Source organism: Mesocricetus auratus, unplaced genomic scaffold, assembly GCF_017639785.1.
Source record: "Mesocricetus auratus isolate SY011 unplaced genomic scaffold, BCM_Maur_2.0 Super-Scaffold_100028, whole genome shotgun sequence".
Taxonomy (NCBI): domain Eukaryota; kingdom Metazoa; phylum Chordata; class Mammalia; order Rodentia; family Cricetidae; genus Mesocricetus; species Mesocricetus auratus.
Genome location: NW_024429209.1, coordinates 15,268,420 through 15,282,983, shown reverse-complemented (window position 1 = coordinate 15,282,983; position 14,564 = coordinate 15,268,420). Strand labels below are relative to the sequence as shown.

General features: G+C 48.4%; 1 protein-coding gene across 3 annotated transcripts in view; it reads left to right on the top strand.

The window, feature by feature from the left end:
- Positions 1–13,639, top strand: part of Zfp64 (ZFP64 zinc finger protein) — a 57,976-nt gene extending 44,337 nt beyond the window's left edge. For all 3 annotated transcript variants that reach the window (XM_040732799.1, XM_013116698.3, XM_021229748.2), the window contains 4 exons: positions 2,862–3,014; positions 4,364–4,426; positions 6,161–6,412; positions 12,300–13,639. In XM_040732799.1, the coding sequence (XP_040588733.1) occupies positions 2,862–3,014; positions 4,364–4,426; positions 6,161–6,412; positions 12,300–12,979 (1,148 nt within the window). In that variant the 3' untranslated portion in view covers positions 12,980–13,639. The remainder of the gene's footprint in view (positions 1–2,861; positions 3,015–4,363; positions 4,427–6,160; positions 6,413–12,299) is intronic.
- Positions 13,640–14,564: the final 925 nt, after the last annotated feature.

Below are 14,564 nucleotides of genomic sequence, written 5' to 3'. Positions count from 1 at the left end.
GGTCCCCTGGAACTGGAGTCATGGGCTGTTGTGAACTGCCCAGTGCTGGGAACTGAACTCATGTCCTCTGCAAGAGCAGTGCCTGCTCTTAACGGCTGAGCTGTGTTTCCCTCCCCTACAACTTTTTTTTTTCTTTAAGTGGTTCCTAGGGATTGAACTCATCTTTCATGGCAAGCATTTTACTGGCTGAGCCATCCTCAAGCCTCCAAAGGTTCTCTTTTTCTCTTTTTAAGATGTATTTATTTTACTTTGTGTGTATGAGTGTATGCCTGCACTGTCTGTGTACCACCTTCGTGGCTGGTGCCCTCAGAAGTCAGAAGAGGCCACTGAGTCTCTGGGACTGGAGTTACAGGCAGTCAATGGTCATCAGCCACCATGTGGGTGCTGGGAATCAGCTCCCGGTCCTCCTCAAGAGCAACAAGTGCTCTTTCCACCAAACAACTCCAGCCTTCATATTATCTTGTTTGTTTGTTTGACAGGGTTTCTCTGTGTGGCTTTGGGGTCTCTCCTGGCACTAACTCTGTTCTGCCTGCCTCAGCCTCCACAGTGCCAGGATTAAAGGTGTGCCACCACCCAGCATCATGTCATCTTTTTTGAGGCAGGATCTCACTATGTTTCCCAGACTCGCCCCAGCACCAATGGAAAGGCCAGTCAGTGGTGTGTATTTGAAACCCCAGCGCTAGGGAGGTAGAGACAGGCTGTTGGATCCCTGGGGCCCCCTGGCTGCCAGTCTGTCTAAACTGGTGAGCTCCAGTTGAGTTGGAGACCCTGTCTCTAAAAACTAAGATGGAGAGTGACTGAACCTCTTCCTTCACTGTACATGCACACTGGCACACGCACACACACATGCACACATACATGCACGTAAAGCCATGCTGGGGCCCCACACTGCACTGTATTAGAGAGAACTACACTGAGCACACAGGCAGGCACACTGACGCCTGCAGGTTCCTGCTCCAGGCCAACCTTGTTTGTCCTCTTCCTTTAGCCGTGTTTGGACCAAAACTACGGTATCATTCTGCTTGCAGACACGTCAGCGATCACCCCTAAAGCACAAAGATGTTTTAGGTGTCTTCTCCATTTCCACGCGTGCACCCGGCCTCTGATCTAAAACCCATCTGTCAACACAGGATGTGTCACCGTTTCGGGTGACTTTTGTGGCATATTTGAATCAGGAGCCAGCTAAGCGCACCCCCCCTCGCCTTTCCCCCAAAGTGCCAGGTCCTCAGCTTGCGACGTCTCTGGTTTCTTTCTCCTTCTCCCTTGATTTTGAGCAATCTGTTGAATTGCTTTACTCTGGTGAGCACAGTGCCTCAGGTGTGGCCTGTGACCCACAGTTGAACTGAAGCAAAGTAGCTGGGCAGTAAAGTGAGCCTAAGCATTGCGGAACTACTGCATAGGGAGGATCGCCGTGAGTTCGAGACCAGCCTGGTCTACAGAGTGAGTTCTAGGACAGGCCTCAAAGTTCCATAGAGAAACCCTGTCTCAAAAAACAAAAACCTGCTGCATGGGCCCTCAAGAAGGCTCTGTGAACAAAGGCACGGGCTGCCCAGTCTGATGGTCCAAGTTCAATCCCCAGAATCTGCAGGGTGGGAGGAAAGAAGTGATTCCCACAAGTTAATCTTCTGGTGTATGCACTCATGCACGAACCGCACATGTGCACACACACAAAACTAAATGTAAAATAATAACAGTAGTAATAAAGCAGGCGCCTCCGGTGCTCTGTGGCATCCAGGGTCCCCTTATAATCCACGTACATTATTGGTTACAAAATAATAACCAATGGTGAGTAAGAAGTTGTTTACAAAACTACATCTTTAGAGTAGGCAGAGGCAGGAGGATCTCTGTGAGTTCGAGGCCAGTCTGGTCTACCGAGGAAGTTCCTAGACAGACAGACAGCTACATAGTCAGACCCTGTCTCAAATAAGCAAACCAACAAAAACCTACCTCTTTAGCAACTGGAAAGATTGCTTAGTGGTTTAGTGCACTGGTTCCTCATGCCCACCAGGAAGCTTACACGTGGTTTTTGGGGGGTTTTGTTTTATTTATTTATTTGTTTGTTTATTGCATAGATGGTGTTCTGCCTGCATATATCCCTGCAGGCCAGAAGAGGCACCATCATTACAGATGGTTGCAAGGAATTGAACTCAGGACCTCTGGAAGATCGACTAGTGCTCTTAACCACAGAGCCATCTCTCCAGCCCTGCTTTACGTGTGTTTTAAGTTCAGTTCCAGGGAACCTGTCATCCTCTTCTGGCCTCTGTTAGCACTGCATATATTCAGACATACATACTTGCAAGCTAATATTTTTTTTTTCCAAGACAGGATTTCTCTGTGCCTTTGGAGGCTGTCCTGGAACTAGCTCTTGTAGACCAGGCTGGTCTTGAACTCACAGAGATCCACCTGCCTCTGCCTCCCAAGTGCTGGGATTAAATACATCTGCCTCCAGGCCTGCTGTGTGCAGTACTGGGGACTGACCCCATAGCTTCCTGAATGCTAGGCAAGACCTCTACCAACTGAGTCCCAGGCCCAGCTCTAGCTTTTAAAGACTCATCTAATTTTTACATGTGTGTGTGTAGGTAGCTATGTGTCTGTGCATGAGCATGGGTGTGCAGGTGTCTGTGGAGGCCAGAGACTTTGTTGGACCCTTCAAGCGGGACAGGCAGCTATAAGCAGCCAGACCTGGGTGCTGGGAGCCCAGCTCAGGTCCTCTGCAAGATCACTGAGCCATTCCTCCAGCCCCAGTTTTTGTTTTGTAAAGCATTTTGGGGGAAACTGGTGAAAGCTGAAAACAGCCCAAAGCTACCCTCTTCTCAGACTGACCATCACAGCTGTCGCCAAACTTCCTGTCTCCATTTCAGCCTCTGCACTGCTAGATGACAGAGTTCCAAAACCATCAGACCTCTCTGCTGAAGACAGTGACACCCAGCAGGCCCCTGCTGTCCCTGTACCCTCGGAAACAAAGGAACAAATGGCCACCCTCGGAGAAAGAACCTTTAACTGCTGCTTTCCAGGTAAAGGGTCGGACCTGGTGGTAGCCCCTTCCCTGCCCAGCCCTGCTGCAGAGAGCTTCGGCACCTTATTAGAATTATTCTCCAAGGTCACTCACAGAATTGGCACTTTTCTTCAGGGTCCTGTGGGTCCTGCAGCTGCAGTGGCAAAGCCTGTCCAGAGACTGTAACTGAGTTCACAGATGCTTCTTAAATGAGGATCGAGTCTCAATGAACCTGTTTTAAGTTGAAACATCATCAAGTCAGAAATGCAGGAGTGGGGCTGGAGAAATGGCTCAGTGGTTAAGAATACCAACTATTCTTCCAGAGGACCCGGGTTCAATTCCCAGCACCCATATGGCAGCTCGCACTGTCTATAACTCCACTTCCAGGGGACCCAGTATTATAATTTAAGAAAAGCAGCATAAGAGAGAAAGACTCCATGCTACGTGGTTCAAACAGAGGTTTTTTTTTTTTTAATTAGGGAAAGGGGTCATAAAATGGGGAAAGGGAAGACTGGCCTCCAGGGACAGGAGCAGCAGGAGAGGGAGAAAGAGGGGGGAAGGGAACACAGTGAATATGCACAGGTGGTGCTCTTGGTGGCTGCAGCTGAGGGCGTGTCCTGTCCAACCCCAAGGACAGGCCAGTACAGATGCCTGAATACTAACACCCTGCATCCTCACACAGACATGCATGCATATGGAAGGAAGGGAGGGAAGGAGGGAAGGAAGGAACCAAAGCACATAAGATAAAAATATATTTTTTTAATGCAGGAGGAATAGATGTGGGAATCTCAGCACTCAGGAGGCAGAGGCAGGAGGATTCCTGCAAATTTGAAAACAGTCTGGTGTGTGTAGTGAGTTCAGTTCAGCCAGATACAGAGAGAGAGAGAGAGAGAGAGAGAGAGAGAGGGAGGGAGGGAGGGAGGGAGGGAGGGAAAGAGAGGGAGAGAGACAGAGAGACAGAGAGAGAGAGAGAGCCATGAGGGCTAAGGATGTGCACAGTGGCATAGCACTTACCTAGGATGCCAAAGGTTCTGAGTTCCACCCCCAGCACTGCCAGACAGAATCAAAATGAAAATGCAGGTCATACCCTTGGCCCTCCACGTGTGCAAGCTTTTCTTTAAGCCTCATGCAGGACACAGCCCCAGACTAAGGCTGAGCACAGCCACCTAACAGAGTTTTGTGACAAAGTGTTGGGCAGAGTTTTGTGACAAAGTGTTGGGCAGAGTTTTGTGACAAAGTGTTGGGCAGGTGCTGTCAGTTGTTGGCAGCTGCACTCAAAGCAGGACATGATGCCGTGGGTGGGGTCAGAGTCAAACTGTGGTGATCCCGGAGACTGAGCATTGAGAGCCAGCTTTGCCTCTCTTCTAGGTTGTCGTTTCAAGACGGTTCATGGCATGAAAGACTTGGACCGCCATGTGAGAATCCACACGGGTGCGTATCCATTCAGTTAGCAGTTGAGGAAAATACAAGGAAGCGGATTGAGTTCAGTGTCGGGGACCCAGGAGTGAACTATGGGTGGGCCTCTGGCTGGTGGTGTCTAGCTTAGGAAGTGGGCTTGGAACAAGAAGGGAGGGGTGTGAGGATGACCCTCACGGAGCTTGGGATGCAGCGCAGCTGCTGCTTCAGGACGACTCTGCCACATGCAGAGGGCAGACATGAGTTACTGTCTGACTTGTTAGCATGTCCAAGCGTAGTTTGTAATTTTTATTTTCTGTGCATTGGTGCTTTGCCTGCGGGCATGTCTGTGAGGGTGTCAGATCTTGGAGTTACAGACAGCTGTTAGCTGCCAAGTGGGTGCTGGGAATTGAACCCAGGCCCTCTAGCAGCCGGTGCTCTTAAGTGCTGAGCTATCTCTCCAACCCAGTTTATTTTTCTTATACATTTAAACTTCGGGGGAAAGTCTCCAAGTGACAATTGTTACAACAAATCTTCCGAGGATGCCTCCCTGGGAACCCCCTTGCAAAATACACCTGTATGGCAAAGCACCTGTGGTTGGGCCATGAGAATGAGCTCTACTGACTGACAAACCCGGATCAGCAGGGAGGAGCGATTTGTAATAAACATAAGGATGGGTTCTATTGACGGAGGCTGCAGAGGTCGTGGGGCCCCATTCATGAGGACGGTTCTATTCACTGAGAGACAAAACTCAGGACTAGAGCCTAAACAATGCTCGCCCTCTGGGGAATTCAGGTGAAGGATGGATCCATAGAATAGCAAAAGAGGCTCTGCCACCTCCAGAACCAAGCTCTCAATTTGTGAATCCCTACGATGGGAAACAAAATTGAGACTGGAGATACCTACAGCAGCACCCCTCCCTCTGCCCATAGCCCAGGAACCGAACCCTTCTGATCTAATGAAATGAGTGGAGATTTAATGGCATTGCCCTGGCATCCAGAGGGACAAGGCCTGGCTCTGGGGATGGCAGCTGCAGCATTGAGATCACAGAACCTTCTGGACTTCTGTTGATTTCTGCTGCCCATGGACTGGGAGCTTTAGGCTGCCGGGAATGAAGGGAGGGTCAGCTTCCGTGCCTCACCTCAGTAAATGAGGCCACCAGGCATCCCCAAAGCTGGGGACCAGGAGGCTCTACCAGCACAGGAGCCGATCAGGAAGCATCCTGAGGCTAGCTTGAGCACTCATGATGAGCTGGGGTTGCACTGCTGCCATCTAGTGGGCAGAGGAAAACGACACCCCAAATCGATTGTCCTGGGGTGCTTGCTCATAGCACCGAGGGTGACAGCAGAGAAGAGGACACTCTGGTGGTGTTTAACTACTTCATATAAGCGTGCTGGGGTTAGGGAAACTGGGGAAGGCCTGATCCTTGAGGTAATGGAGACGTGGGATACTCCGTCGAGTTCACAGCATCTGGTTTAGCTCTTTGCGTCTCTTAACTGACAAAGTAAGAGGGGACAGGGCATGGTGGTGGACACCCGTAGCCTAGCACTCAGGAGACTGAAGTAGGAGAATGGGGAGTTCGAGGCCTCAGCTACAATGAGAATTTGAGGATAGCCTGGCCTCTGTGACATCCTGCGGCGGCGGGGGTGGGGGTTGCTTAGCAAGTACAGGCAGTCGCCCCCAAGCTGATGGCACGGGTATCTTATCATAGTAACAAGACCTAACCCTGACCAAGAAGCCCTACAACCTTGACTGCTTATGTGTTTGAAGGCGACAAGCCGCACAAGTGTGAGTTCTGTGATAAGTGCTTCAGCCGGAAGGACAACCTGACCATGCACATGCGCTGCCACACGAGCGTCAAGCCACACAAGTGCCACCTGTGCGACTATGCAGCTGTGGACAGCAGCAGCCTCAAGAAGCACCTGCGCATCCACTCGGACGAGCGGCCGTACAAGTGCCAGCTCTGCCCCTACGCCAGCCGCAACTCCAGCCAGCTCACCGTGCACCTGCGCTCGCACACGGGTAAGCCCCTCCCCCGCACACAGGTTAGCCCCTCCCCCAGGAGCCCCCTGCTTTGCTTTCTCCGTTTCTTCACCCGCACTTCCTGAAGACACAAGCCACCGAGATGAGTTGCCAGTAGAAACACAGGAAGTTGAGTCTGACTTGATGCAGCCTGTTCAGATCTTCAGAACTGCCAAAGGAACAGGTTTTGATACAACAGCGTGATGGCTAAAATGCACGTGGGAATGGGTACCCACCACGGCAGCCACGTGTCTGAGGTTGCATCTCAAATAAAAATGGCCGGCCAACAAGATGTGTTTAGGAATGTGGTACCCACGCACGTCTTGTTCTGGAAGGTTTCCTTTTCCTTCTTGGTAGGACTCCACAGGACTAATGTTAGCTAGATAACCAGCCCATTATAGTGCACACCCATACACACACAAGTAGGTGGGGGGGGGGTGGCTGAGGCATCCGCAGTAGATAGAAGCATTTCAGTAAACTCTTAGAAGATGGCGGGGCAATGGAAATGTGTTGGCATTTACAGCTGAGTTCAGCTGGGCAGTGGCGGGCACATGTGTTTACTCCCAGCACTCAGGAGGCAGAGGCAGGTGGATCTCTGTGAGTTCCAGGCCAGCCTGGGCTACAGAGCGAGTTCCAGGACAGCCAGGGCTACACAGAGAAACCCTTCTCTCTAAAGAAACAACAAGGAAAGTCTGGGGAATGTAGCAGTTGCCTGGCGTGCAGGAAGCCCTGGGTTTCATCCCCAGCACCACAGAAACCAGGCATGGTGGCGCACACCTGTTGTTCAGCACCTGGGAGATGAAAGCGACTCTGGAGATTAGAGCTGAAAAGCAAGGCCAGACTGCAATACACGAGACCCTGCGTCTTAGTTAGGGTTTCAGTTGCTGTGAAGAGATACCAGGACCACAGTGACTTTCTTCCTTTCTCTTTGTTTTAATTGAGCTATACATTTCCCCCACTCCTCTTCCCTCCTCCCTTCTCCATTTCCATCCTCCCCCTGGCCCCCACACTCCCAATTTACTCAGAAGATCTTGTCTTTTCCCCTTCCTAGGTGGGTCCATGTATGTCTCTCTTAGGGTCCTCTTTGTTACCTAAGTTCTCTGGGGCTGTGGCCTGTGGTCTGTTTGTTGTTTGTTCTGTGTCTAACATGCACTTAATAGTGAGTACATATTTGTCTTTCTGGGTCTGGGTTACCTCACTTAGGATGGCTTTTTCTAGTTCTGTCCATCTGCCTGCAAATTTCAAGATGTCATTGTTTTTTACCGCTAAGTAGTACTCCATTGTGTAAATACACTACATTTTTCTTTCCTATTTTTTTGGTTGGCTATTATGAATAATACTGCTATGAACATGGTTGAGCAAATGTCTTTGTGGCATGAATGTGTATCCTTCGGATATATGCCCAAAAGTGGTATTGCTGGGTCTTGAGGTAGATTGATTCCCAATTTTCTGAGAAACCACCATACTGATTTCCAAAAGACTGTACAAGTTTGCACTCCCACCAGCAATGGAAAAGTGTTCCCCTTACTCCACACCCTTTCCAGCATAAACTGTAATAGGTGTTTTGTTTTTTTTTTGTTGTTGTTGTTGTTTTTTTTGTTTGTTTGTTTGTTTTTCGAGACAGGGTTTCTCTGTAGCTTTGGAGGCTGTCCTGGAACTCACTTTGTAGACCAGGCTGGCCTCGAACTCACAGAGATCCGCCTGCCTCTGCCTCCCGATTGCTGGGATTAAAGGCGTGCGCCACCAACGCCCGGCGAAATAGGTGTTTTTGATCTTGGCCATTCTGACAGGTGTGAGATGGTATCTCAGAGTTGTTTTGATTTGCGTTTCTCTGATGACTGAGGGTGTTAAGCATTTCCTTAAGTGTCTTTTGGTCATTTGATATTCCTCTGTTGAGAATTCTCTTTTTAGATCTGTACCCCATTTTTTATTAGATTATTTGGTCTTTTGATGTCTAGTTTCTTGAGTTCTTTGTATATTTTGTATCATCTGTCAGATGGTGAAGGTCTTTTCTCATAGTGATATATTATTTATGATTCAGAAAGCAAAGTCAGTCACAAGCCATAGTAGCCAGGTACACACCTTTTTTTTTTTAAAGATTTATTTATTGTGTACACAGTGTTCTGCTTGCATGCCTGCCTACATGACAGAAGAGGGCACCAGATCTCATTACAGATGGTTGTGAGCCACCATGTGGTTGCTGGGAATTGAACTCAGGACCTCTGAAAGAACAGACAGTGCTCTTAACCTCTGAGCCATCTCACCAGCCCCCAGGTACACACCTTTAATCCAGTACATACCTTTGGTCCCAGGACTGAGGATTAAGAAGTAGATGGACCTCTGTGAGTCTAAGGCCACCCAGATCTACACAAGATTGATCCAGTCCTAAAGAGAAGCAGCTCACATAAAGATCTCAGCACCTGGGATTATACGCCTTTAATCCCAGCATGGGGGTGGGTATATAAGACAGGAGCAGGGTCTCAGTATCCAGTATTCATCTCCAGCCACACTGAAGATAGAAAGACTCAATATCAGGCATCCATTCTCCAGCCACGTTGAGAATAGGAATGCCCCATCCCTGTTAGAGGTAAGGGCTCTTTGGTAGCTTGGCTGCTTTGCTTCCCTGATCTTCAACTTGAACCCCAATGTCTGTCTCTGGGTCATTTATTAATTTGTGTTACATTTTCCCATTCTGTAGGCTGCCATTTTGTCATGGCGACCACGTCCTTTGCTCTACATTGGCCTCTCAGTTTAGGAGGTCCCGTTTATTCATTGTTGCCCTCAGAGTCTGTGCTACTGGTGTTATATTTAGGAAGTGGTCTCCCATTCAAGGCTGCTTCCCACTTTCTCTTCTATGAGGTTCAGTGTGGATGGATTTATATTGAGGTCTTTGATCCACTTGGACTTGAGTTTTGTGCATGGGGATAGACATGAATCTATTTGCATTCTTTTACATGTCAAAATCCAGTTATACCAGCACCATTTGTTGAAGATGCTTTCTTTTATCCATTTTATAATTTTAGTTTCCTTGTAAAAATTCAGGTGTTCATAGGTGCGTGGATTGGTATCAGGGTCTTCAGTTTGATTTCATTGGTCCACCTGTCTGTTTTTATGCCACCACCTGTCTGTTTTTATGCCAATACCAAGCTGGGGTTTTGGGTGGTGGTATTGTTTTGCTTTTTTGTTTATTTGCTTTTTCAAGACAGGGTTTATCTGTAACTTTGGAGCCTGTCCTGGAACTTGCTCTGTAGACCAGGCTGGTCTCAAACTCACAGAGATACACTGCCTCTGCCTCCCGAGTGCTGGGATTAAAGACCTGCACCACCACTGCCCAGCTACCAAGCTGTTTTTTTGTTTTTTTGTTTTTTTTTTTTACACACAGCAGTACTGACACAAAGGTGGACAGCATGAAACGCTGTGAATTCTTTTTTTAAAGATTTATTTATTTATTACATATACACCAGTTTGAATTGTAGATGGTTGTGAGCCACCATGTGGTTGCTGGGAATTGAACTCAGGACCTGTGGAAGAGCAGTCAGTGCTCTTAACCTCTGAGCCATTTCTCCAGCCCCTACCAAGCTGTTTTTATTACTGTAGCTCTACAGTAGAACTTGAAGTCAGGAATTGTGATGCCTCCAGAAGTTCCTTTATTGTACAGGATTGTTTTGGCTTCCCTGTGTTTTTTTGTTTTTCCATATGAAGTTGAGTATTTTCCTTTCGAGGTCTGTGAAAAGTTTTGCTGGGATTTTGATTGGCTATTGCATCGAATCTGTACATCCTTTTGGTAGGATTGCCATCTTTTCTATGTTAATTCTACCTATCTAGAAGCGTGGGAGATCTTTCCATTTTCTGGTGTCTTCTTCAATTTCCTTCTTCAAAGACTTAAAGTTCTTGTCACACAGGTCTTTCACTTGTTTGGTTAGAGTTACCTCAAGGTATTTTATGTTACTTGTGGTTATTGTAAAGGGTGATGTTTCTCTGATTTCTTCCTCAGCCCATTTATAATAGGTATAGAGCAGGGCTACTGATTTTTTTTTTGAACTAATCTTGTATCCTACTGCATTACTGAAGGTGTTTATCAGTTGTCACAGTTCTCTGGTAGAACTTTTGGGGTCACTCAGACCATAGTAACTCCTATAAAGGAAAGCATTTAATTAGGTGGCTTGCAGTTTCAGAGGTTTAGTCCATTGTCATCATGGAAGGACATGGTGGCATGCGGGCAGACACGGTGCTGGAGAAGGAGCTGAGAGTCCTACATCTTAATCCACAGACAACAGGAAGTGACCGTGCTACTGGGCGTAGCTTGAGTATAGGCGACCTCAAAGCTCACCCCCACGATGACACACTTTCTCCAGCAAGACCACACCTACTCCAACAAAGCCACACCTTCTAATAGTGTCATTTCCTATGGGGGTTATTTTCTTTCAAACCACCACACCCTGTGTCACAAAGTAATTGACTTTAAAAGTCTAATTCCATAGCCAGCACAACTATCCGGTGTGCGAGGAACAGTAGTCTATTCAAAGTCTCAAGACTTTAATTGAGTAAAGAGAGCTATATTCCAGCGGACAGATTGAGCCAGGCGTGGTGCTGGGCGCCAGCCTTCCCAGCAGACATCTCAATGACCTGAGAACTCTGGACTTGGAACTGGAGTGAAGACATCCAAGGCCACAACAATAAGCTCAGGGGAGAAGCCAATGCTCAATGGCAACACTGCTCAGCCTCCTTGGTTGCAGGTGAAGCCATGGCATCCATGTATCTCCTGCTTAAGGCAGTTTCCTCCTACAGCCAGCCAATGATTATGACTACTTCATTTAGTGCCATGAAATGTGTCAGGCCAGAGGGTATTTGGGAGATTAGAAAAGAACTTTGCTGAATTGATGTCTACTGCCATCAGAAATGCAGGTAAAGTCCATGAGGAGATAATAAAAGCAAAGAGGCATGAATTTCAGGTAGAGCTGCTGGGGAGTGAGGACCTCTAAGTCAGGATGGCTAAGAAAACAGGCTGACACATGTATGGACTCACTGAGACTGGTTTTTTGGTTTCGGTTTTGGTTTTTGGTTTTTGTTTGTTTGTTTTCTTTAATCATTATTTTGGCTTTCTGAGATAAGATCTCACTTTGAGGCCTGAGCTGCCTCAAACTTACAGTGATCCTCCGGCATCAACCTCCTGAGTGCTGGGATTACAGTCATGTGCCACCATGCCTGCTAAGAATGCAAACATGTCATGCGTGGTGGCACACACCTTTAATCTCAGTATTCAGGAGGCAGAAGCAAGTAGATCTCTGTGAGTTTGAGGCCATCCTGGTCTACAAAGAAAATTCCAGGACAGCTAGGGCTATTACACAGAAAAACCCTATCTCAAAAAAATTTTTTTTAATTTTATGTGTATGGGTATTTTTGCCTACATGTATGTATGTGTACCACATGTGTGCAGTACACGGAGAGGCCAGAAGAGGGTGTCAGAGTCTCTGCAACTGGAGTTACAGGTGGTTGTGAGTTGCCATGTGGGTGCTGGGAACTGAGCACGGTCCTCTGCAGGACCAGCCTGTGCTCTTAACCACTGAGCTGTCTTGCCAGTCCGGTGTGTGTAAATCTTATTTAGAGAACTCATTTGCAACATATCCTGCATTCCTAGAACCCAAGTGTAATTGAGCGTGGACTTGGCGGGGCCCCTGCCACTTGAGTCCTCTGAGCACCAGCTGCCTCATCTATAAAATAGGCTAACAGTACTGAGTTATTGTACACAGTAAGTGTTGTCATTGTCGGGAAGTTGCAAGCCTCCGTTCAAAAGACCCAGCTGTCTCCTGCCCAGGTATATGATGCGTGTCTAGGTGAGAATTCTGTTGCCTGCCCACGCTAATGCAATCACACCTTCCGTTGCTAGGGGACACCCCTTTCCAGTGCTGGCTCTGCAGCGCCAAGTTCAAAATCAGCTCGGACTTGAAGCGGCACATGATCGTGCACTCGGGGGAGAAGCCCTTCAAGTGCGAGTTCTGCGACGTCCGCTGCACCATGAAGGCGAACCTCAAGTCGCACGTCCGCATCAAGCACACCTTCAAGTGTCTGCACTGTGCCTTCCAGGGCCGAGACCGGGCCGACCTGCTGGAGCACAGTCGCCTACATCAGGCTGACCATCCTGAGAAATGTCCCGAGTGCAACTACTCTTGCTCCAGCCCGGCTGCCCTGCGGGTGCACAGCAGGGTTCACTGCAAGGACCGGCCCTTCAAATGTGACTTCTGCAGCTTTGACACGAAGCGGCCCAGCAGCCTGGCCAAACACATGGACAGAGTGCACAGGGAAGGGGCCAAGACAGGGAGCAGGGTCCCACAGGGCAAGGATGCTCACACAGAGAGTGGCCCCCACCACGGGCCCAAGACTGCCACCCAGCGGGCCTTCCAGTGTGACAAGTGTGGTGCCTCCTTTGTCAGGGACGACTCTCTGAGGTGCCATCGGAAGCAGCACAGTGACTGGGGTGAGAGTAAGAGCTCGAGCCTGGTCACTTTCCCCTCGGAAAGTGTTGCTTCGGGGCAGCTCGGCACCCTGGAGCCCAGCTGTGACCTCTAGGGCAGCATGAGCGCTCTCAGGAACCTGAACAAAGCTGGTACCGGCCCCTCGTGGTGACACCATCAGGAGGACCTTGCCTTCTCTTTCCAAAGCTGGCAGCCCCGACCTCCCCAGCCTCCAGCTGACCCAGGAGGGCAGAGCGAGGCCACGGAGACGATTGCCCACAGCCCAGCTGCCTCCCCTGTAAGCATTTGGGTCACTCAAAGGCAGGGGACCCTAAGCTCTCCTCTGTGCCCTTGGGGAGAGTTGCCTCGCATGGATGGTGATTTGAAAACTGACGGGTCTCTGGTGGAGCTATTAAATTGGCAACTTCATCTAACCTGAGCAGTGTGGGGAAAGGAGTCGGTGCTCTGTCAGGGGATGTGGTAAAGTTCTTTTTTTTTTTTTAATTATTTTATTGTTACTACTTTTTATTTTGAGATTTTGCCTGTTTAATGGTGTTGGATTTTGGAGTTGTAGACATTTGTTAGCTGTCATATGGGTAATGGGAATTGAACCCGGGTCCTTTTGGAAGAGCAGCCAGTGCTCTTAACCACTGAGCCATCTCTCCAGTCCCCTGGTAAAGTTTTTTTCTTAACCTGGGTGGTGGCTGTTAGTGTTCGCCTTATACATTTGTGTGCTGTCTTTTCTGTTTGTTTTTTTAATAAAAATTCAAACTTCTCTATAGAGGGATGTTGGGCCCCAACCCAGACCTCTTAGCACTTGCAATGAAGACACACACACACACACACACACTCCTGGCAATAAAGGCAACACATGCATTCTCTTAGTACAAACAGCTGGACGTCTGGCCTTTCTTTTCCTGATACCCTGGACTTGCTTGTGGTGCGGGCACCACAGAGGGATGTGAGTGTCTTTACAGCCGTCCATAGACAGGCTGTGGTAGGTTTTCCTAGGATTTCCCGGTGAATTAGTTCCCCAGCGAAGCAAAATTCAGTTTGAACTGATGGTGGCGCCAAAGATCCAACTAGCCCTAACAGCTGGCAGTCGGATGTTACAGAGTTTGAAACACAAAGGAAGAAAGATAAGTCTGGGGCCTAAAGAGCCCTGAACAGGGTTCCTGGGGGAGCGGAGCAGCCCAAGACTGGTCTTTCGCAGCATACAGAGTACCCTGGTCTGCACAAGTGAAAACCTAACTCAGTCCTCCCATCAGATCTGTTACTCAAAGCTCCAGCATCTGCATTGACCCGTCAGTCATCCAAAATTTTGTGTTTTCTGCCCCAGCCGATTGTCTTCAAACATTGCCCTTTTTTTTTTTTTTTGGCTTTTATGAGACAGGGTTTCTCTGTATTGTTTTAGAGGCTGTCGGTCCAGCCCAGCCTCGAACTCACAACATTGCCATTCTTTAATATAATTTTTATGTGAGCTGGACATAGTTGTGGTGTGCTTCTATAATCCCAGCACTTGGGAGTTGGAAGCAGGAAGATCAAGAGTTCAAATCCAACCTGAACCCTTGTGAAAGAAAGCAAAACTGTCTCATTAGCTGCATGGTTAGACTTTTGGGATTGGGCTGAACACATCTAGTGCTGGCAAAAGGGACAGGATGAGAAGTTTCTGTAGACCGAATGAAGGGCAATTAGGAAAC